The sequence below is a fragment of the Danio rerio genome, chromosome 14 (genome assembly GCF_052040795.2).
Source record: "Danio rerio strain M-AB ecotype USA chromosome 14, GRCz13ab, whole genome shotgun sequence".
NCBI classification, from domain to species: domain Eukaryota; kingdom Metazoa; phylum Chordata; class Actinopteri; order Cypriniformes; family Danionidae; genus Danio; species Danio rerio.
Window position 1 is genome coordinate 54725001 of NC_141034.1, and position 22500 is coordinate 54747500.

General features: G+C 37.0%; 2 protein-coding genes across 2 annotated transcripts in view; both read left to right on the forward strand.

Annotated features, from left to right (window-relative positions):
• Positions 1-22500, forward strand: part of nsd1a (nuclear receptor binding SET domain protein 1a) — a 1446438-nt gene that overhangs the window by 1049702 nt on the left and 374236 nt on the right. The window lies entirely within an intron of this gene.
• Positions 4982-22500, forward strand: part of LOC147840937 (uncharacterized) — a 299478-nt gene continuing 281959 nt past the window's right edge. The window contains exon 1 of the mRNA XM_087282124.1: positions 4982-5025. Coding sequence (XP_087138250.1) covers positions 5012-5025 — 14 coding nt within the window. The 5' untranslated portion in view covers positions 4982-5011. The remainder of the gene's footprint in view (positions 5026-22500) is intronic.

The window sequence follows — 22500 nt, forward strand, 5'->3', positions numbered from 1 at the left end:
TTGATGAAACTAGTAATGTAGATGGATGAATAAAGAGTTTTAAATTAATATGAAATGTATAAGAGTTCTGGTTCGAGTCCCGGCTGGGCCAGTTGGCATGTCTGTGTGGAGTTTGCATGTTCTCCCCGTGCACTATTGCAAACTATTTTCAACGAAAAGGTGCTAAGCTATGGCCTAAAAGTCGCTAAATTACGTCATACATTCATTTACATATTACTGACGTCATAGTGGGCGAAGCAGTGGCGCAGTAGGTAGTGTTGAAGCCTCAGAAGGTCGCTGGGTTGCTGGTTCAATCCTCGGCTCAGTTGATGTTTCTGTGTGGAGTTTGCATGTTCTCGCTGCGTTTGCATGGGTTTCCTCCGGGTGCTCCGGTTTCCCCCTTATGCCTAGTTCAGACTGCGTGATTTTAGCCCCGATTTTGGCTCGCCGACAGGTTTTGAGAAATCGCCGACAAATGCCTGAAAAGACATGCAGTACAGGTGACTTGGGTAGGCTAAATTGTCCATAGTGTATGAGTGTGTGTGTGGATGTCTCCCAGAGATGGGTTGCAGCTGGAAGGGTATCCGCTGCGTAAAAATGTGCTGGATAAGTTGGTGGTTCATTCCGCTGTGGCAACCCCGGATTAATAAAGGGACTAAGCCGACAAGAAAATGAATGAATGAATGATGTCATCGTGTTCTACCATTTGTTTGTTTAACAGCCTTATAAAGGAGTGTTTATATTTGCAATACGCTTTATGTATGCATGTCAATTTACCTAAATAAGCTCAGACAAGTTCTGAAATTGTCACTACTTGTCCCGTCTTTAGGATGAGAGATTAAACCGAGGTCCCGACTCTCTGTGGTCGTTAAAAATCCCAGGATGTGTTCTTCAAAAAGAGTAGGGGTTCTATTCTGCCGTACTAGACGTGGATATAACTGAGGGCGCGGATGGCAAGGGTAGTTTAGGGGATGCCGCCCTCTTTATTCTGCCGCACTAGACGTGGATATAACTGTGGGCGCAGGTGGCGAGGGTGGTTTAGGGGACGGTGCCCTCTCTATTCTGCCGCACCAGACGCAGATATAACTGTGGGCGCAGGTGGCAAGGGTAGTTTCAGGGACGCCGCCCTCTCTATTCTGCCGCACTAGACGTGGATATAACTGTGGGCGCAGGTGGCAAGGGTAGTTTCAGGGACGCCGCCCTCTCTATTCTGCCGCACTAGACGTGGATATAACTGAGGGCGAGGGTAGTTTAGGGGATGCCGCCCGAGGCGCTGGTGGCGAGGGTAGTTTAGGGGACACCGCCCTCTCTATTCTGCTGCACCAGACGCAGATATAACTGTGGCCGCAGGTGGCAAGGGTAGTTTCAGGGATGCCGGCCTCTCTATTCTGCCGCCTAGGTCGCCTCTATGGACGCGCCGGCCCTGAGTATATTGCTGCGTCCGAAACCATATACGTCCGTACTATATAGTACTCTAAAATCAGTATGCGAGCCGAGTAGTACGTCCGAATTCACCAGTATGCGAGAAGTACCCGAATGACTTACTACTTCTAGCAAGATTTTGAAGTGCGCACCCCATGCACGCAGCGCTATCCCATTATGCCCCATGAGAGAATTCATGAATGGGAGAGAAGCAATGCAACTGACGCAGGTAGGTCACGTGACCATGACAAAATGGCGGCTGTAGTACATCGAATTCCATTCATACTTTTCACATTCACACTATAGAACGCACTTTTCTAACAGCCGAGTAGTACATTTAAATTCAAATACAGTACCTGCTGAGTAGTAGGCAGTTTCGGACGCAGCCTGTCTGTGTGTGTGTGTGAGTGAATGAGTGTGTATGGGTGTTTCCCAGTACTAGGTTGCAGTTGGAAGGTTCATACCACTGCGGTGACCTCAAAAATAGAGACAAAAGCTGCGTCCCAAATGGCATACTTATGCACTATTCTACGCCATTTTGTAGTATAAATAGTGTAAGTAGTGCGTTCACACTGAAAACACTAAAAATAATAAGTGCACTTCAATTACCCGGATGATGCACTCATTCAGCCGCTAAAATGAAGTGTGGAATGATGGATTCTTCACGCACTCAACGACCGCAGGTTTGCTTACGTAGCGGAAGGGGCGAAGCTATCGGACGCACATGTTGAATAACTTTTATTTATTTTGGATGGTGAAAGCAAAATTCTCCTACGAGAGTGATTATAGCGCCTACCGATGGTGAATGCGGCAATACTCACGGCAGGTTTTATTTCATAGTTTGGTCATTTATTTCAATGATTTGGCAACAGTCAAATGTCATCAGGGAAACGGTTTGAATTTCCGCTTAGTAAAAAAACATTAGTGTGCCATTAGGGACGACACTACATACATATACTTTCCTGTTGAGTGTGTAAGTGCATAAGTACATAGTGCATGAGTGCATAGTGTATAGTGTGCCATTTGGGACGCAGCTTAAGCCTTGTAAGTATTTGTTAAAACTATGTAAGGCACATTAAAGATTATGATTGTGCGTAGTTTTCAGTCTCAGTTTCAGTTTCAGTCTCCATCTTCAACACACCATCATCAAGTCAGATCATTAATATCGTTAGTGGAGACTTGAAGACTGAAGAGCTCAGAGAAGGTAAAGATTTGTGAGTATACGCAATGTGTGTGAGATGATCATCTTAAAGAAGCAGCTGCTGTGATCTGCTCATTAAAGAAAATCAATCACTGTTGTGGGATCACATACAGGATTCAGCTAAGTTTGACTTACAATTCTTGGATATTTCTGACTTCCAGGGGCGGACAGTCAGTTGGGGTCCTACATTTATTTGTTTATGTTTTGTAAATAATCGGTAATTATATTTAAAGTGGAACTTTTATCTTTTTAATGTGAAATTAAATACAAATAAATTCACCAATTATAATCAAGTTCAGTCAATGAGCTATATTTTTGATTAGCTTTTAATATTTGCATGTGCAGTACGGACTGAGGGTTCCACTATTCATGGGGGACCCCAATTTTTAAAAGAAGTAATAATGTTAAAATCTTAATGGCTATAGACAGATATACAACATTCATTTATTTTCCTTAGGCTTAGTCTCTATTTCAGAGGTCACCACAGCGGAATGAACCACCAATTAATTAAGCATATTTTTTTACAGTGGATGCCCTTCCAGCTGCAGCCCAGAATTAGGAAACACTCATTCACATACACACACACACACACACATGGCCAATTTAGTTTCCTCAATTTGCCTATAGTGCATGTGATTAGACTTGTGGTGGAAACCCAAAGGAAACCCACACCAATATGGGGAGAATATGCAAACTCCACACAGAAATGCCATTTGACCCTGTTGGGACTTAAAACTTGCACCCTTCTTGCTTTGAGGCCACAGTACTAACCACTGAGCCACAGTAAGACCAATTTTACCTCATTTGATAGAAAATTTATAAAAGAGCTATATGATTAATATAGGCTTCTTGGCATTAGTCAGGACCCAGTCCTCCCCTTCTGACTTCCTATAATATGTGTGTGTCTCTCCAACATCTGCTGTCTCTTTTTGTTGCAGGTATAAACAATACATTTCTATAATTTATTAATATGGGTTGACATAAATAATTTAGATAAATCAAACCAAAATTGATTGAATGAATGAATGAATAAATGAATGAATGAATGTATGAATGAATGAAACATTGAACCAATGAATAAATAACAAAAATTTATTAGAAATAAGTAATTGCAAAAATAAGTGACTGACTGAATGAATAAATTAATAAATAAAATGAATAATTGAATAAAGAAATAAATAACTAAATGATTTTAAAAAATCTAATAAATAATTGAATTAATAAAAATAACAAAATGAATGATTAAAAACATAATTAAATAAATAAAAAATAAATGAATGAATAAATAAATAATTGAATGAATGAATGAATGAACAAACAATTAAAATAATTAAATAAATGAATGAGTAAATAATTAAAATAATAAAATGAAAAAATAAATGATTGACTGAATGAATGAATAAATGAATGAATGAATAAATAAATAATATAGCTTTTTTACAAATTAATAATTTAATAAATAAACAAACAATTAAATGATTGATTAAATAAATAATTTATTAAATTATGAGGTGTTAATTAAATAAGTGATTAAATAATTAAAATAATTATTAAAAAAAATAAAAAAAACAATAAATGAAAAAATAATTGAATGAATGAATAAATAATCATAGTAAATAGATAAAAAACATTAAATGAGTGAAAGGATAAATAATTATAGTAAATAGATAATTAAATAAATAATTGATTAAATAAATGAATAAATAAATAATTCAGATAAATAAAATAAACAAAAAGTAATTATTTTCCTTGACTAAAATAAATTAATAAATATATTGAATGAATGAATAAATTAATAATAATAATAATAATAATTCCTTACATTTATATAGCGCTTTTCTGGGCACTCAAAGCGCTTTACACACAATGGGGGGAATCTCCTCATCCACCACCAGTGTGCAGCATCCACCTGGATGACGCGACGGCAGCCATTTAATGACTGACTGAATGAATAAATAAATAAATAAAAACATAATAAATAAATAAATAACTGATTGAACAACTGAATGAATAAATAATAAAAAAATAATAGATAATTTAAAGAATGAATGAATAAATGAAAAAAATAATTAAATTAAATAATACGTAAATAATTGAACGAATGAATAAATAAATGATTAAAGAAAATAATAAATAAACAAACTTTTCCTAGACTGAATCACAGTTCTTATAATTTTAGTTTCAAAAATCTTCAACCGATCTGCTTGCTCTCCTTTTCATAATCACTTCAAATGATAAATGACTTTTCATTAAGTTTAAAAAATACATTAGATCGCTTTAATCAATCTATGGCATATTTTGATGATGCACAGGGAAATTGTATTCAGACACAGTCACAGTATAAGAGAGCTGTCACTTTAAATGACACGTTTCACAGGAAGTGACATCACCCAAGGCGTCGGAAGAGCCATGTCTAATAGCAGGTGAGTTCCACTTACTTTATTTTACCTTAAGCTGTTTTTTTCCTGCTTGATGAGAAATGAATCAGCTTTGAACGCAGTGTTTGTTTGCTCATAATCTGGACTTGAACAAATGTTGCTAAAATTGTTGTCAGATTTAGAGATGGCAGATTCTGATCTCTGTTTTGTATTTATTATGCAAATGTATTGTCTCCACTGTGCAATTGTGGATCATTCATCAGTTCAGATGAAGAATGGTGGATTTATTTATAACAGAGATGCCCAAACTAGGCCCATTCTAACCACTGATTTGGACCACCATGCCATTTAAGAAGAGAGGGAGAATGTTGGGGAGGTGATTGGGGCAAAAGTCTTTGACCAAGATTGCCATTTTGAATTTAATATAACCTTTTGTTTGTTTGTTTGTTTAGTATTTTATTTTGTTTGTAAATCATAAATACTGTCACCAGACACAAAACACCACTGATCAGATCAAGACAAAGACAGGCGCAGCTTAATGTATAAAGCATTGAACTCCGTTTTATTAATGAGATTGTTTGTTAGTTTATTAAATTCACTATACATTGTTTTTAACTGTACTTTGCTAGTTAATAAAATTAAAAGCTATGTTTTCAGGTTATTTGGAAATATTAGGAAATAAATGAGGAGATTACGCACTGAAACTTTGATGTGATACAGTTTGATATATTTACCTTCGACCCACAGCCCCAAATCAAGTTTGGTTTTTGGGCCGTCATAAGAAAAATGTTGTGCACCCCTAATTTAGATTGATTGCTGTTTAGTTAAATGTGGTTGAATGCTGCTTTTTAGTGTGACTAAGTAAAATATACCTTGTTTTGCAGAAGTATTTGATAGTTTACATTTGCTGAAAACATATTTACATATTTCTGTTTGTATACAATGTTCATTTCTATATCTATATCTATATATATATCTATATATATATATATATATATATATATATATATATATATATATATATATATATATATATATATATATATTATACACACACACACACACACACACACACACACATATACATATATCTGTATTTGTACAACATTATTCTAGGTAGACAGAAAATAACTTCTAAATACTTTTTTATTTCACATAGATTTGTAAATATCAGTAAATGCTTGGTTCTTGCACATGGACAAACTGTATTTTGAAAGTAAATTACTGCAAATGCACAGAGAAGTTTTACAAAATAAGGCATTGCAGTCATAAAAGGATTGTAATTATTGTTATTAACCTGAAAGTTGCATGATTTTCTGTGTAAGTTTACATCATTTATCATGTTTTTCACAGTTTAAATGGAAATTATCAGTTGAGGTAAAGATTATTTTTTATTCACACATTCAGACTTTATCCTTAATAATGGCCTATATTCCCAGAAGAGAATTCACAACAAATCCTAAATAGTCAAAACATATTAGCAGCCAACGACTATCATAGTACAGCATTGTTCACGGTCAAATAAACAGTGCTAATGTTGTTTTGAAGTCATGTTTACATCTGATTTCAGAATGAATATTTAAAGTATCATGGTAAACACTATAGGGAGTGTGTCACAGGTTGTTACTGAACGAATATGCAAATATAAAACCAACTTTACCTCAATCCATTATATAAACACAAGCTGTATCACTGGGATAAAAGGCTGTCGAGCTGGATTTGAAAACCTCTTATAAGACAATCTCAGTCCAGTTCATCTTCCCTATTAAAAAAGACCACCATATATTGTTTTACCAATAAACTGCAAACAATTAATCTGCTGTGCTGAAACAATTGAGGTAAAGTTGGTTTTATATTCAGACTTTCTCAATAATAATCTATATTTTCAGAAAATTATTCTTTGCAAATCCTAAATAGTCAAAACATTATGGCAGCCAACGACTATCAAAGTACAACATTGCTCACAGTCAAATAAACAGTGCTAATGTTGTTTTGAAGTCATGTTTACATCTGATTTCAGACTAATTATTCAAAGTATCATGGTAAACACTATAGGGAGCATGTCGGAAGTTGTTATTAAATGAATGTGCGAATATTAAACCCACTTTACTTCAATCCAAGTCATTGGGATAAAAGGCTGTTGAGCTGGTTTTGTAAACCTCTTATAATCAATCTCAGTCCAATTCATCTTCACTATTAAGACAAGACCACCATATATGTTTTTACTAATAAACTGTAAACAATTATAGTCTGCTCTGCTGAAACAATTGAGGCAAATTTGGTTTTGTATTAAAACTTTCTCCTTAATAATAGCCTATATTTTTTTAGAAAAGTATTCTTTGCCATTTCTAAATAGTGATCATGTTAGCAGCCAATGACCTATTGAAGTACAGCATTGCTCACAGTCAAATAAACAGTGCTAATGTTGATTTGAAGTCATGTTTATATCTGATTTCAGACCGAGTATTCAAAGTATCATGGTCAGTGGCGGACTGTGACAAAAAATCAGCCCTGGCACTGTAGCCACACCAGCCCACATTATCACACCGACACACCCCCACCCTCGGACACGCACATTCACTACTTTTATTGGTGTACAGATGGTGAAATAATATGAGCAGTACCATATGTAATAGATATTTAATAGATATTTATTTTGTGTTTGGACTTGTGAGGGAAACCGGGAGGAAACCCATGCGAACATGCAAACTCCACACAGAAACAACAACTGACCCTGCCGAAGCTCGAACCTTTGACCTTTTTGCTGTGAGGCAACAGCGCTACCCATTGTGCTGCCCCCTTTTGAGACTATTTCAGTTAACTTTATGCATTTGGCAATGTCTGATTTTTAGAGCAATTTTTAAGTTTTTCTGAGCTTTTTAACACTGCCTTTAGGGTCCATCTCTGACAATTAGCTTGTGTTGCACCTACAGTTTGTTTGACATTCTTGCCATATTTTGATTATGTACGTGTAACCTCTGATTGGGTCGGCCTATCTCTAAACCAGCTAGCCATTGCCGATTTTGCCAATGCTTAACATTCATTATTATTACTATTATCATCATCATTATCATCATCATCATCATCATAATATTCACATCTTACAAGAAACAAAAACTGCCAGAATGTAAAAGCAATAATTATAAAAAAAAATGTTAATAAAAAATAGCATACCGGCCCACATTTTAAAAATGGTCCAGCCCTTCTGATATTTGCCAGAATTGCCAGATGGCCAGTCCACCCCTGATCATGGTAAACACTATAGGGAGCGTGTCACAAGTTGTCATTGAATGAATGTGTGAAAATAAAAAAAACTTCACCTCAATCCTTTTCATATACAAGCTGTATCACTGTTATAAAAGGCTGTCGAGCTGGATTTGGAAACCTCCTATAAAACAATATCTGTCCAATTCATCTTACCTATCAAGAAAAGACCATCATATGTTGTTTTTACCAATAAACTGCAAACAGTTAGTCTGCTCTGCTGAAACAATTGAGGTATAGTTGGTTTTATCTTCACACTTTCAGACGTTCTCCTTAATAATAGCCTATATCCTCAGAAGAGTCTTCACTGCACTTTCTAAATTGTGAAATCAGCCAATGACTATCAAAGTACCGCATTGCTCACACTCAATAAACAGTGCTAAAGTGTTTTGAAGTCATGTTTACATCTGATTTCAGACCGAGTATTCAAAGTATCATGGTAAACACTATAGGGAGCATGTCACAAGTGGTCATTGAATAAATGTGCGGATATAAAACCAACATTACCTCAAAAACTTCCCAGCTAATCCAGCTTCAGGAGACAGGCCCTTGGTGTGTGTGTGTGTGGGGAAGCTGCCACCGAGTAAAACTCCTTCATCTGTGTGTGAGTGTGTTTGCTGTGTTGAGTGTTTAATGGCGTTCCTGCAGTGATGCTGGTGCTGAACTGTCGTCATCTGACGTCTCGATGATCGTCTGTAACACACGTGTTTGATAATCTATGAAGGCCGGCATTATTCTTCCTCTCACGTCTGCCGGATTTCAGTCTACATATGCAGCACGCTGTCAGCTAGTGCACTTAGAGGAGTTTCATATGGATGTAGACGCCTGAAGGACTGCAAATAGACATGTGCGTCTGCTCTTTGCATTGTTGTGATGTATGTTGTGTTGATGTGTGATGACCTGCAGCTCTCCATTTAAAGGCCTGCCGTCGCTGGATGCATTTCAAGTGGGATTTATATATATTTTTTCATGGTGTTAGTCACCATCATACAGTATTTACAGATCTGGATCCCCCACCGCTTTCTTGTAATTGCTTTCCATTAAGTGATGCTCTTAAAAGAGGTTGATGATGTTCAGCTGAACGCGTGATGCTGTTTTAAGGCTTTTAATGTTCTCACAATGCATGGCAGCTTAAAGACACCTCTCAAATGGAGAATGAAGTCACATGTGTTACTCGAGTGGGAGTTTTTCAGCAGAGTGTCAAAATCTTGATGGTTCTGTGGGTCTCGACTATCAAATCTGAGCTTTATTTTGTATTTAATATTGAATTCGGGTCAAGTGATTGGCTGAGTCATTCTATAGCTTGGTTTTCTTTCTCTGAAAGCATCTGAAAGTCTCCTTTGCTGTGTTTGTCATGCTGAAATGTCCACTCTGGTTTCCTCCTGCATCCTCCTGCTAATGTAGATGTTTGACTGAAGCAGCTGATTTTCGTTTACACTGAGGAAGGGCAGAGGGTTGCTGAAGAACTACTAAGAGATTTCAGCTGCTGTCTGGGCTTTCACTGCTGAACTACACCTCCCTTTCTTCATGTGTTCAAGACTTTTTCCTTGCATCATTTCACTTTATTATGCATAACTTAATTCGTAAACTAGTTCGATTTGCTTCCTTTTCATTTATGTATTTCTTTGGTTGTTATCAACATCCGGTGAAAATTTCAAGTCAACAACACCTTTAGAAAGAGATGTTTTCTGAAAAAAAAAAATGCCGACATGGTGTGTATATATAATTAACCGGCCACTTTATTAGGTACACCTCTTCAACTTCCAGAAATGATTTAGGCATGTAGATACGGTCAAGACAAATTTGGTGTCAACCACATGAAAGCATGGATCCTTTCTGCCCACAGCCCTCAATCAAGTTTTTGGGCTGTCATAAAAAAAAAAATGTGCACCCCTAATTTAGATTAAATACTGTTTAGTTAAATGCTGTTGTATGCTGCTTTTCAGTGCGACTAAGTATACCTTGTTTTGCAGACGTATATGATATTTTATATTTGCTGAAAACATATTTACATATTTGTATTTGCATGCAACGCTCATTTCTATATTTGTATTTATTTCATTATTATTATTTATTACTATTATTAATCTTGGTTATTGTAATTAATAATATCTGTATTTGTACAACATTAGTCTAGGTAGACAAAAAATAACTTATTAATACTTTTTATTTCACATAGATTTGTAAATTTGAGTAAATTCTTAGTTCTTGCACATGGACAAACTGTGCATTTGCAGTAATTTACTTTTAAAATACAGAGCAGTTTTACAAAATAAGGCATTAACATTCCTAAAAGTATTGTAATTATTGTTATTAACCTGAAAGTTGCATGCTTTTCTGTATAAGTTTACATCGTTTATCATGTTTTTCACAGTTTAAATGGAAATGATCAACACTGTAAACTGTGTTTTAATTAATTTCGACTGTAAAGTCTGTTAAAACAGTTGAGGGAAAGATAATTTTATATTCACACTTTCAGACTTTCTCCTTAATAATAGCCTATATTTTCAGAAAAGCATTCCTATCCATTTCTAAATAGTCAAATTATTATGGCAGCCAATGGCTATCAAAGTAAATCATTGCTCACTGTCAAATAAACAGTGCTAATGTTGATTTGAAGTCATGTTTACATCTGATTTCAGACCGAATATTCAAAGTATCATGGTAAACACTATAGGGAGCATGTCACAAGTTGTCACTGAATGAATGTGCGGATATAAAACCAACTTTACCTCAGTCATTTTCATATACAAGATGAATAAACTGGGATAAAAGGTTGTCAAGCTGGACTTGAAACTATAGGTATTGTTTCTGATCATGTCCATTCCTTTATGACCACAGTGTCTCCATCTTATGATGGCTACTTTCAGCAGGATAACGCAGCATGTCATAAAGCTCAAATCATCTCAGACCGGTTTCTTGAACATGACAATGAGTTCACTGTACTCAAATGGCCTCCACAGTCACCATGTCTCAATCCAATAGAGCACCTTTAGGTGTGGAGGAACGGGAGATTTGCATCATGGATGTGCAGCCGACAAATCTGCAGCAACTGCGTGATGCTGTCATGTCAATATGGAGCAAAATCTCTGAGGAATATTTCCAGTACCTTATTGAATCTATGCCCCGAAGGAGATATAAGGATATATATATATATATATATATATATATATATATATATATATATATATATATATATATATATATATATATATATATATATATATATATATATAAACAATTTAAGTCAGAAATATTATGCGCCCAAAATTATTAGCCACCCTGTTTACCCCCCCCCCCCCCCCGCCCAATTTCTGTTTAACGGAGAGCAGATTATTTCAACACATTTCTACACATAATAGTTTTAATAACTCATATCTAATAACTAATTTATTTTATATTTGCCATGATGACAGTAAATAATATTTTACTAGATATTTTTCAAGACACTTCTATACAGCTTAACATGACATTTAAAGGCTTAACTAGGTTAATTAGGTTAACTAGGCAGGTCAGGGTAATTAGGCAAGTTATTGTATAATGATGTTTTGTTCTAAACTATCGAAAAAAAAAAAAGCTTAAGGGGGCTAATAATTTCGACCTTAAAATGGTGTTTAAAAGATTAAAAACTGCTTTTTATTCTAGCCAAAAATAAAACAAATAAGACTTTCTCCAGAAGAAAACATATTATCAGACATACTGTGAAAATTTCCTTGCTCTGTTAAACATCATTTGGGAAATTTTAAAAAATCATAATAAATCAATGGGGGGCTAATAATTCTGAATTCATTCATTCATTTTTTTGTCGGCTTAGTCCCTTTATTAATCCGGGGTCACCACAGCGGAATGAACCACCAACTTAATCCAACAAGTTTTTACGCAGCGGATGCCCTTCCAGTTGCAACCCATCACTGGGAAATTCTGACTGTATATTAAAATAGATATTGTTTTTTTTTTGTTTTTTTTTTTAACTGTAATAACATTTCATAATATTAGCACTTTACAGTGTTTTGAAAAGGCATTTCTTTACTAATTACTTGGAAAAGTCTGATTTTGTTACTTTTATTATGTTGCCCCCCACACACTGATCATAGCTGTATTATGAATAGATGCTCAGTATGAGTTTGTTTGCTGTCCTGCTGCTCTGACAGCGACACTAACACACATGTAACACTCACTGCATCTCCAGCCCAGCGCTCAGAGACGCAGGCGCTCATTTATATCCATTTCCTAGAATCCTTCCGTTCCCACGTTTCTAGTGCTAAATTACTCAGTGTTTTCCTGCCTTTACAATTAGATCAGACTGGCAGGCGGGAGATTAATGGAACAGTCAGACCAGGCTCTCAAGGAAAGTGTGTTTCTGTGTCTGTCTGTATGTGTGTCTCTGTCTGTCTGTCTGTGCATCTGTCTGTCTCTCCATCTATCTGTCTGCCTTTGTGTCTGTCTGTCTGTCCGTCCCTCTGTCCGTCCCTTTGTCTGCCTGTCTCTCTGTCCATGCTTGTCTGTCTGTCTCTCTGTCCGTCCCTTTGTCTGCCTGTCTTGTCCGTCCATCTTTCTGTCTGTCTGTCCGCCTGTTTGTTCGTCTGTCTGTCTGTCTGTTTGTCTGTCCGTCTGTCTGTTTATCTGTCCATCTCTCGGTGCCTCTGTCTATCAGTCTGTTGGTCTGTCTGCCCATTTGTCTGTCCATCCCTTGGTCTGTCCGTCTGTCTGTCTAATTCTCTGTGTCTGTCTGTCTGTCTGTCTGTCTGTCTGTCCGTCCGTCTGTCTGTCTGTCTGTCCATCCGTCTGTCTATCTATTCATCCATCTGTCTGTCCATCTCCCTGTCAATCTGTCTGTTGGTCTGTCTGTCCATCCGTCTGTCGGTCTGTCTGTCCATCTCTCTGTCCGTCAGTCCGTCTGTCTGTCTGTCTGTTCATCTCTCTGTCGGTTTGTCTGTCCATTTCTCTGTCTGCCCATCTGTCTGTCCATGTGTCGGTCCATCTTTCTCTCTCTGTCTGTCCATCTGTCTGTCTCTTCGTCTGTCTGTCTGTCTGTCTTTCTGTCTCTGTCTGTCCATGACCTGTCCATGAAACACATGACCTGAATCTTCTCATTTCCAGCCCTGTTCAGTCTAGTGTGCTCGTGCTCATGTGTGTGTGTGTGTGTGTGTGTGTGTGTGTCTGTGTGTGTGTGTTGATTATCGATCTTCCGTTCGCCCAGTGCTGGACTGAAGCGAGAAGTAAACCTGATCTAATTGTACATGTAAACAAAATCAAAGTAAAGTGTGTTATTTTACCCTCGCGCTTGGAGAACTCGCACGAGGACCTGAAATATCCGGATTTTCATGTTTCTTACTCAGCTCTCGGAATACATTAGCATTAATATACACAGAGCAATATTAGGATTCAAAACATTCAAGTTTATTAGCATTCCTTTAAGAGGCTGAAATATGAGCGAATCATTACACCCCGCTGTTGAATAATCGCACTTCTTTAATCAGGACTCAAACTCCACACACTCCTGATGCAGAGCTGCTCACAGGTCACGACAACCCTCCATACCCCCCCCCCACCCCCCACACACACAGAAAGACACACAAACACACATTACAGATCCACTCTGATAGGAGGAAAAGATCATCAAATCATCATCTGTTATTGTGATTGCAAAGTGAGGAAACTCTTGCTATGTATTTTGTTGTGGATGTCAAAGGCTGTGGCTTAAGTCCAACTTGTTGCAAATTCAATTGTCAGTAAACAGGATTGTAATATTGGGGGAAAATAAATACAAATTTATATTAATCACTGTACACTGAAAAAATAACTCTATTCAAATTTATTTTATTAGGTTTTCTACATGGAATATCAATTACAACATTCAATTTAAAACTATTCTTACATGCTGTTGTTAACATCACCCCAAATGAACACTTCCCTCCCTTAATAGCCTGTAACTTCCATACATTTATTCATTCATTTCTTTTCGGCTTAGCCTCTTTATTAGTCTGGGGTCGCCACAAGAAATGAACTGCCAACTTATCCAGCACATGTTTTATGCAGCGGATGCCCTTCCAGCCGCAACCCATCCCTGGGAAACATCCACACACACTCATACACTTCGGACAATTTAGCCTACCCAATTCACCTGTACTGCATGTCTTTGGACTGTGGGGGAAACCGGAGCATTAGGAGGAAACCCATGCGAATGAAGGAAGAACATGCAAACTCCATACAGAAACGCCAACTGACCCAGTTAACTTGCTCTGAGAAATGCTGTTGCTGTCAATCGTTTACTTCACCAAGTCAGTTTAATGGTAAGAGGATGGATTGAATAGGCCTGTCAATAGAAGGTTTGCGAAGAAATGTATTGCTTCCTTGTGAAGTATTTTGCAGTATTTTTAAAATACAAAATGTGTAATAACATGTGCTGGATAAAATGGCGGTTCATTCCACTATGGCGACCCTTGGATTTACAAAAAGGAATAAGCCGAAAAGAAAATGAATGAATGAATGATAGTAATACAGCTTGATGTTGTGTGGACGTTACAACTATGATGTCTATCAGATGTTGGATTTTGGTCACCATATCTGACAATTAATACTGACAAAAAATGTCAGTATTTGATGTCAATATGATGTTGGTTTAAGATGTTGGCTCACTTTTTAGCTCAACCAAATATCAACGTAATGGGATGTTATAACTGGAGTGCATGTATGAAACTGTAGTCCAGAAATGGCGGATTTGTAGTCCATGGTTATAGTTAGTGAAATCCAGCGATCTTATGAAAGACGATAATCGTGACAATAATAAGGACGCCTCTCTTTAAAAAATCCCAAAATTACTAAATATGCAAATTACTCATTTAGAGCAGTTTCGTTGTAAATAAATAGGTAAATGATCAGTAATATGATTTATTAATACTATTTACAAAATAAAAAATGAAAAGTATACATCATCAGCAAATACATAAGCAAACAGTTAAAATTAATAACTATTATAATGAAATGGAATCAAGTTATCAAATCTTATAAGCCGTTTCTTCACTGTATGACTTATTATTTCTGATTATTCTGACTGACACATTCTGATTAAAGAGCAACCAATGAATCTCTCATCTATTTAGATTTTTTTTCATTTGATTACATTAAATAACAGAGGAGTCACTTAAATGCGCACACATATAACATTATAATGAAAGCATTCGACTCTAATAATGTTGTTCATTGATGCTGGCTGGACGTTGAATTTTGGTCACCTGACATCACAACCTAACTGCACGACAGAATGTTACGTTTACACATATCCACAAATGACATGTAAACGCATCAGCTTTTCACAGCGTAACACTACTCTCTACTCTTGAGTATTTTTGAAAGGTCTACTATTTACTCATACTTTGGGTATTATTGACAACAGATACTTTTACTCACAGTACATTTTTAGGCAAGTAATGCTACTTTTACTTGGGTATGATTATTCAGTACTCTTTCCATTACTGATGGGTAATCATAAACTTTTTTTAGTATGCATTTTGTATAAATTTCCTACATAAAGTCTTGTCTTGAAGATGATCTCTGGATGAACTTCAATTCAATTCAGCTGTATTTGTATAGCGCTTTTACAATGTAGATTGTGTCAAAGCAGCTTCACATAAATGGTCATAGTAGCTGGAACAGTGTGGTTCAGTAACTGGAACAGTGTGGTTCAGGTTTTAGTGTTTAAGTTCAGTTTAGTTCAGTTTAGCTCAGTTCAGTGTGATTTAATCATTACTGAGAGTTCAAACACTGAAGAGCCAATTCATCGATGCGTAGCTCTACCAATCCTGAACCATGCGAGGCAGTGGCGACAGCGGAGAGGGAAAAAAAAACTGTAAAGAAAAGGGACTAAGCCGAAAATAAAATTAATGAATATTTCTAAAGTTCCTCTGCATTTCCACCTGCAGCCCTGAGACTGACACTGAGGATGTTCTGAAGCTCCTCATCCTGTTCTTAAGGTCTGATATTTTATTCCATCCCATTTTGGATGCCTGTTTCTGAAGCAAAGACAGTGATGGCAAATTGTACACTATACTGCCATTACATATTAATTTAATTAGTTATCATTAATCTCAAGCCTAGGCTAATAACTGAGAAAGCATCAATCAGAGGGCGCATTTTTATAACGTCATCATGTAGACTTCTTGCAAAGTATTTTAGAAATACAAAAATGCAAGACACTAAAGTATTTTGATACAAAATATTAAGCCATGTTCGTAAACTCTATCAAAAACAAACTACAAATAACTTAAAAGCAGTGTTCCTTAACTGGTGGGTGGCGACCCAAAAGTGGGTCGCGGGAACATTTTCAGTGGGTCGCGGAGTGTGTGATCAGAATTTTAATTTTTAACTTATTTTGCTTATATCAGACTTTTATTTTGAAATGCGCGTGCGACAACCGTATCGTTTGACATGCAAAAATTCAGCGTAAGTACGACCCCGAATATGTAAAGTGTGGATTTACATATATTGATGACAAAAAGGCTTAAAACCTTGAGTGTGTCATATGAAGTGAGCACGAAACAATCTAAATTAAAACGACATTTAGAAACCAAACATCCTAGTTGCAAGGACAAACCTGTAGACTATTTTCAAAGACAACTCCAAGAGCTGAGGGTATCACAGAAGTGCCGAACATCTTTGTTCAAAACAAGTACAGGCACCCCACACATCTTACTGTGTAGCAAAGACCAATAAAGCCCACACAATAGCAGAAGAGCAGATAACTGGTGATTTTTATAAAAATGGTTATGATTATTTTAATCATTTTGCTTTAGATTGCTGGTTTGTTTGCTCAACAGCGTTAAAGTTTTATTAACAGTTCAGTTTAGTTAATAGTAACTTAACTTTTCCTTACCCTAACCACTGTTTACAGTATTTAAAGTTTTTACTTTGTCATATTTCTATAATTTGATCCATTTTGGTAAACGACAGCAGTAAAATATTGTTTATTTGCAAGTCTTGGTGATTTTCTTATGAGTTATCTGTCACTACTTGTGTATGTTAACAAATAAATACATATTAATTATAATTCCTAAAATTATATTATAGTTCCTAATTTGGGTCGCGGCTTGATGACCATCTGAAAATGTGGGTCCCGTGGCCAAACCAGTTGAGAACTACTGCTTTGAAGTACGTATTTTAAATGCATGTATTAGAAATACTGCCCATCCCTGAGTAGAACTAAAGATATTGTAATGCATATTGAAATGCTTTTTACAAACATATCAACAATTGCATGCTCTTTTCTTTTAACAATGTATGCATTTTACTTTAACATTTGAACTGCAGTGTGTACCGTCAATGAAACTCTTTCAGTTGTCATGGCGACGATATATATTGTATGGTGTTATATTTTAAGGAGCAATTCCATTCATGTCATTTCAGCCGTGCTATTAAAACCATTAATGCATTTTAAATTACATGTTTCATAACAGTACACAACCCAATGTGAAATGAGACTTTTTCTCTGTCTTTTTCATTTGCATTGCTCCACTTGGACTACAGATTAGCATTTCGCCAGTTGATTAGCCTATTTAATATGTAGATATTTATATACATATTAGACAATTTGTTTGATGATCAGGCATTTTGGCGTCAGTTCAAACAGCAAACATGAAGAGATTATAATAAATCTGAAATTTTTATATGGAAGAATGGATATAATTCATTAATTTTCCTTCAGCTGAGTCTCTATCCGACAGGGGAATGAACCAACAACTATTTTGGCAGCGGATGCCCCTCCAGCTGCAACCCAGTACTGGGAAACAACCATACACATTTATTCTCACACATACACACACACTCATCCACTTATACACTTTTCTTTTCGAATTAGTCCCTTTATTAATCAGGGGTCGCCACTGCGGAATGAACCGCCTACTTATTCAGCATATGTTTTACACAGCGGATGCCCTTCCAGCCGCAACCCAACACAGGAAAACACCCATACACTCTTGCATACACACACTACGACCAATTTAGTTTATTCAATTCACCTATAGAGTATGAAACGAACACAGGGAGAACATGCAAACTCCACAGATATTTTACACAGTGGAATTACCTTTTCAACCACAACCTAATACAGGAAAACACTCTCACATTCACACACGCACACACTCGTACACTACGGTAGGGCTGAAGATCTTAGCTTGAACCCGAAGAAACCCGAAGGAACCAGAAGGAACCAGAAGGAACCTAAAGGAACCCGAAGGAACCAGAAGAAACCCGAACGAGCCAGAAGGAACCAGAAGGAACCAGAAGAAACCCGAAGGAACCCGATGGGACCCAATGAGTTCGGGCTTAATTTCTATATTTTTAAATGAGGCCGGGCTTGGGCTTGCGCTCTGGCTTACGCGGTAAATGGGATGCATTTCAATTAGTTTGAGAAAGTAATCAAATCATTTGTTACAACATTAAAACCTATCCCTGCAAAATTAATTTTGCAGAATGGGAAAATGTACAACAAGCTGACAGGGAAAATGATGAGGTCACTCGCTACACTGAAACTGCTGTCATTGAAAATGAAATGGATGTTCTTAACTGGTGGAAGATGAACAAACCATCCTACCCAAAACTAGCAACATTAGCCGGATCAGTAGGCATCCTGGCCAGCAGCAGTGAAAGGGTGTTCAGTGCTGCTGGATGCACCATGAGTGATCACAGGACCGCACTAAAGCCATCTACAGTGGATTAAAAAAAATGTTTACAAAGCCTGATCATGGTGAGTGAAGTATTTTCCAATTATGACTACATAATAATTAAATCATAAATTCATAATGTAGTCAGAATATAGGCCATACATCAACATTTGGATGTGAAAAAAGGGATATGCCAACCATAATTGTTGTGACGGGGAGTGACACAAACAACAGAGATTTGGATCCAAATGCAGGTTTATTCGAAGTTAGGCAAGCAATGGTCAATACGGGTGCAAACAGGTGTTGAGAGGCAGTCCAGAATCGTAATCGAATCAACAGGCGAGAGGTCGGAAGGCAGGTGGCTAAACAGGAGAACTGGATAAACAAGGCTAAGATCTAAATACGAGAGAACAAGTCAAGGAACCCGCTTTGTAATGTCACTTACAGTTCACAAGACTGTGCAAATTGAATGAGTGTGTAGTTTAAATAGTGTGTGCAATCAGTCTCTGACAATCCTCAGGTGGTGTGAGTGTAATCAGTCTAGATGAGGAAGCATGTTTGAGTGTGAGTGGAGTGCATGTATGAAAATGTAGTCCAGAAATGGCGGATTTGTAGTCCATGGTTATAGTTAGTGAAATCCAGCGATCTTATGAAAGACGATCGCTGGTAATCGTGACAATAATAAAGACCCCCCCCCCCCCCCCCCCCTTAAAATAATCACAAAATTAATAAATATGCAAATTACTCATTTGGAGCAGTTTCTTTGTAAATAAATATGTAAATGATCAGTAATATGTTTTATTAATACTATTTACAGAATAAAAACTGAAAAGTATACATCATCAGCAAATACATTAGCAAACAGTTCAGCTTATTAAAAATAATAACTATTATAATGAAATAGAATCAAGTTATCAAATCTTATAAGCCGTTTCTTCACTCACACATTCTGATTAAAGAGCAACCAATGAATCTCTCATCTATTTAGATTTTTTTCATTTGACTACATTAAATAACAGAGGTGTCACTTAAAAAATTCACACATATAACATTATAATCAAAGCATTCGACTGCTTTCCTAACTTTTTATGCTCATTTAGGACAAAATTAGTTGTGTTTGGGAAAAAAAAAAAAAAAAAAAAAAACACCAAGATCGACATCTTTAGATGTTATGATTATTAATTATGTGTATATGTCTGTTTAAACACACACCCAAAACCCAGACTTTCACTCTTCTTCAAATCGCGTACAGAATCCGTTTGGGAAACAGCATCTATTTATCACTATGGAGCGCGTATGCTAAAATTCACGCACAAGTATATGTTTTGAGAATTGCATATGAAGGGGAGACGGCACCTGTAATAAAAAGGAAAGGGAATCCTGCCGTTTTATGTTTATTTCAAAGTGTTTTCATGCCTAAACAAAGTGAAAGCACAGAATACACTCTCATTTAAGTGCAAGGGGCGGCTTGCCACCCTTTGGAGAAAGACTGGAAATACAATAAAAATACAGAAAATTACCTTTACGGGATGATAGCTGGAAAGAGCTGTAAAATACAGGAGAATCCCGGGAAAAATGGTAGGGTTGACCGGTATAATATAGGCCGGTGGTTCTCAAACTTTTTTCATCAAGTACCACCTCAGAAAAAAATTTGCTCTCCAAGTACCACCAAAATGAGCAGTATTGAAATACAATAGTGTAGAAGGCCCAGTAAAGCAGCTACATCTCTGCACAGTTAAAAAAAAAAGTGGCAGATTACCTCAGAAATATACCCTTTATATAATTTATGGCATATTATAAACATAATTTTTAATAAATTTTTAAATGTGTGTAGCATGTACTTGAAATATTTAATTCCTCCATGTACCACTAGTAGTACACGTACCACAGTTTGAGAACCACTGATATAGGCTAATGTTGACAATATTCTTTAACTATTCAGCATTACCGTCGCCTTAAGGCGGGATTGTTAAGAGAAGTAGCGAAACAAATTATGCAGAGCATTTATCTTAATTTCATTTTTGCTTAATAACCATCATATTAAAAAAAATATTTTAATTTAATTATTTAGAAAATACTTAATTTTAATTGGTGTGTTGGTCAATTTAAAGGCTAAGTGTTTGTACCTAGGCCTATTTAGAGTGCTGAGATGTTACGATGTTACAGAGGACCTATTTTATTTCTTTGTTCCAACTTCTAAGTGGCCTATACGTTTGTTATGAATAAATTATGTCAATACACCTGCACTGTAACAAAAAAATCTGTAACTTTGCGGTTCATTTAAAAAAAAAAACAACGTAAAATAAAAGCCAATAGATTACAGAAATTTACAGTAAAATAACAGCTGTTGAATTACAGAAATTTACCAGAAATTTTAATTTAAGGACATTTCTGTAGCGGACCGGCCAGCAGGGCATGCACCGCGGGGAGGCCCCGCGTGATTAGGGGGTCCCGCGTCGTTGCGATTTTCATTAATTGAAAATCCGGCAACCGCAATAAATCAAACCCCTGGGAACAACTGTGGTTTGGAACCAAAGTTCACAGGTCTGTGTTCTCTGAACTCCTCTCAAGCGGTGGACTACTTCATTATGATTGCTTGCCGCTGAACCGTGTCATAGCTCATACCATAATCTTGACTTGATTTCAACCCTTCTCGACGCCCACATTGGAGAAGACACGCCGCGCTGTTACTCACCGCCGGTTCTCATTGAAAGTGAATGACTTCTGGCTACTTTGACGCTCTCGCCACTTTCGGTTTGTGATCGCTCCTCAGTTTATGAAGCCTTCCCAGCGTTGTCGCTCCACCCCGCCCCCCTTTCCTGCTCCAAGTTTGTGATCGCTCCTCAGTTTATGAAGCCTTCCCAGCGTTGTCGCTCCACCCCGCCCCCCTTTCCTGCTCCAAGTTTGTGATCGCTCCTCAGTTTGTGAAGGCTTCCCCGCGTTGTCACTCCCTTCCCCGCTCCTCAATTTGTGCCCCCCACCCCCCATTTGGGGGCCCCGTCAGTGATGCCAGCAGGGGGGCCTCCACATTTTGCAGTATGCCACTGAATAAAACATCCGCTATTTTACGGTATATTTCTGTAATTTAACAGCCGTTAGATTCCGTTTCTTAAACGTAAAATTACAGATTTTTTTTTTTACAGTGTATAAACGGCTTATTCTTGAAAAAGGGCAGGAGAGCTGTGTGCATGTGCACTTGAATAATGTCTGGCTGTAAACGGGTTTGTGCTTTAAAAAAGCTGTCAGTCAAAACATGTTTGTCAGGCTCAGGCCGAATTCTGTCGAAAACTTTTATGCCCCGATTCCAGCTCTACAGTTGATTAAATTCCCCTATAGCGCATGTGTTTGGACTGTGAGGGAAACCGGAGCACCCAGAGGAAGCCCACGCCAACACGAGGAGCACATGCAAACTCCACACAACTAACCCAGCTGCGACTCGAACCAGTGACATTCTTTCTGTGAGGCCACAGTGCTAACCACTAAGCCACTATGCCGCCTGGATATAATTCACATTTTGCTTTTGAAGTCCTCTGTGAACATTTCTATTCCGTTCTTTCTTTAGCTGCAGACCTAAAAGATGCATGGGCATGAGTCTATT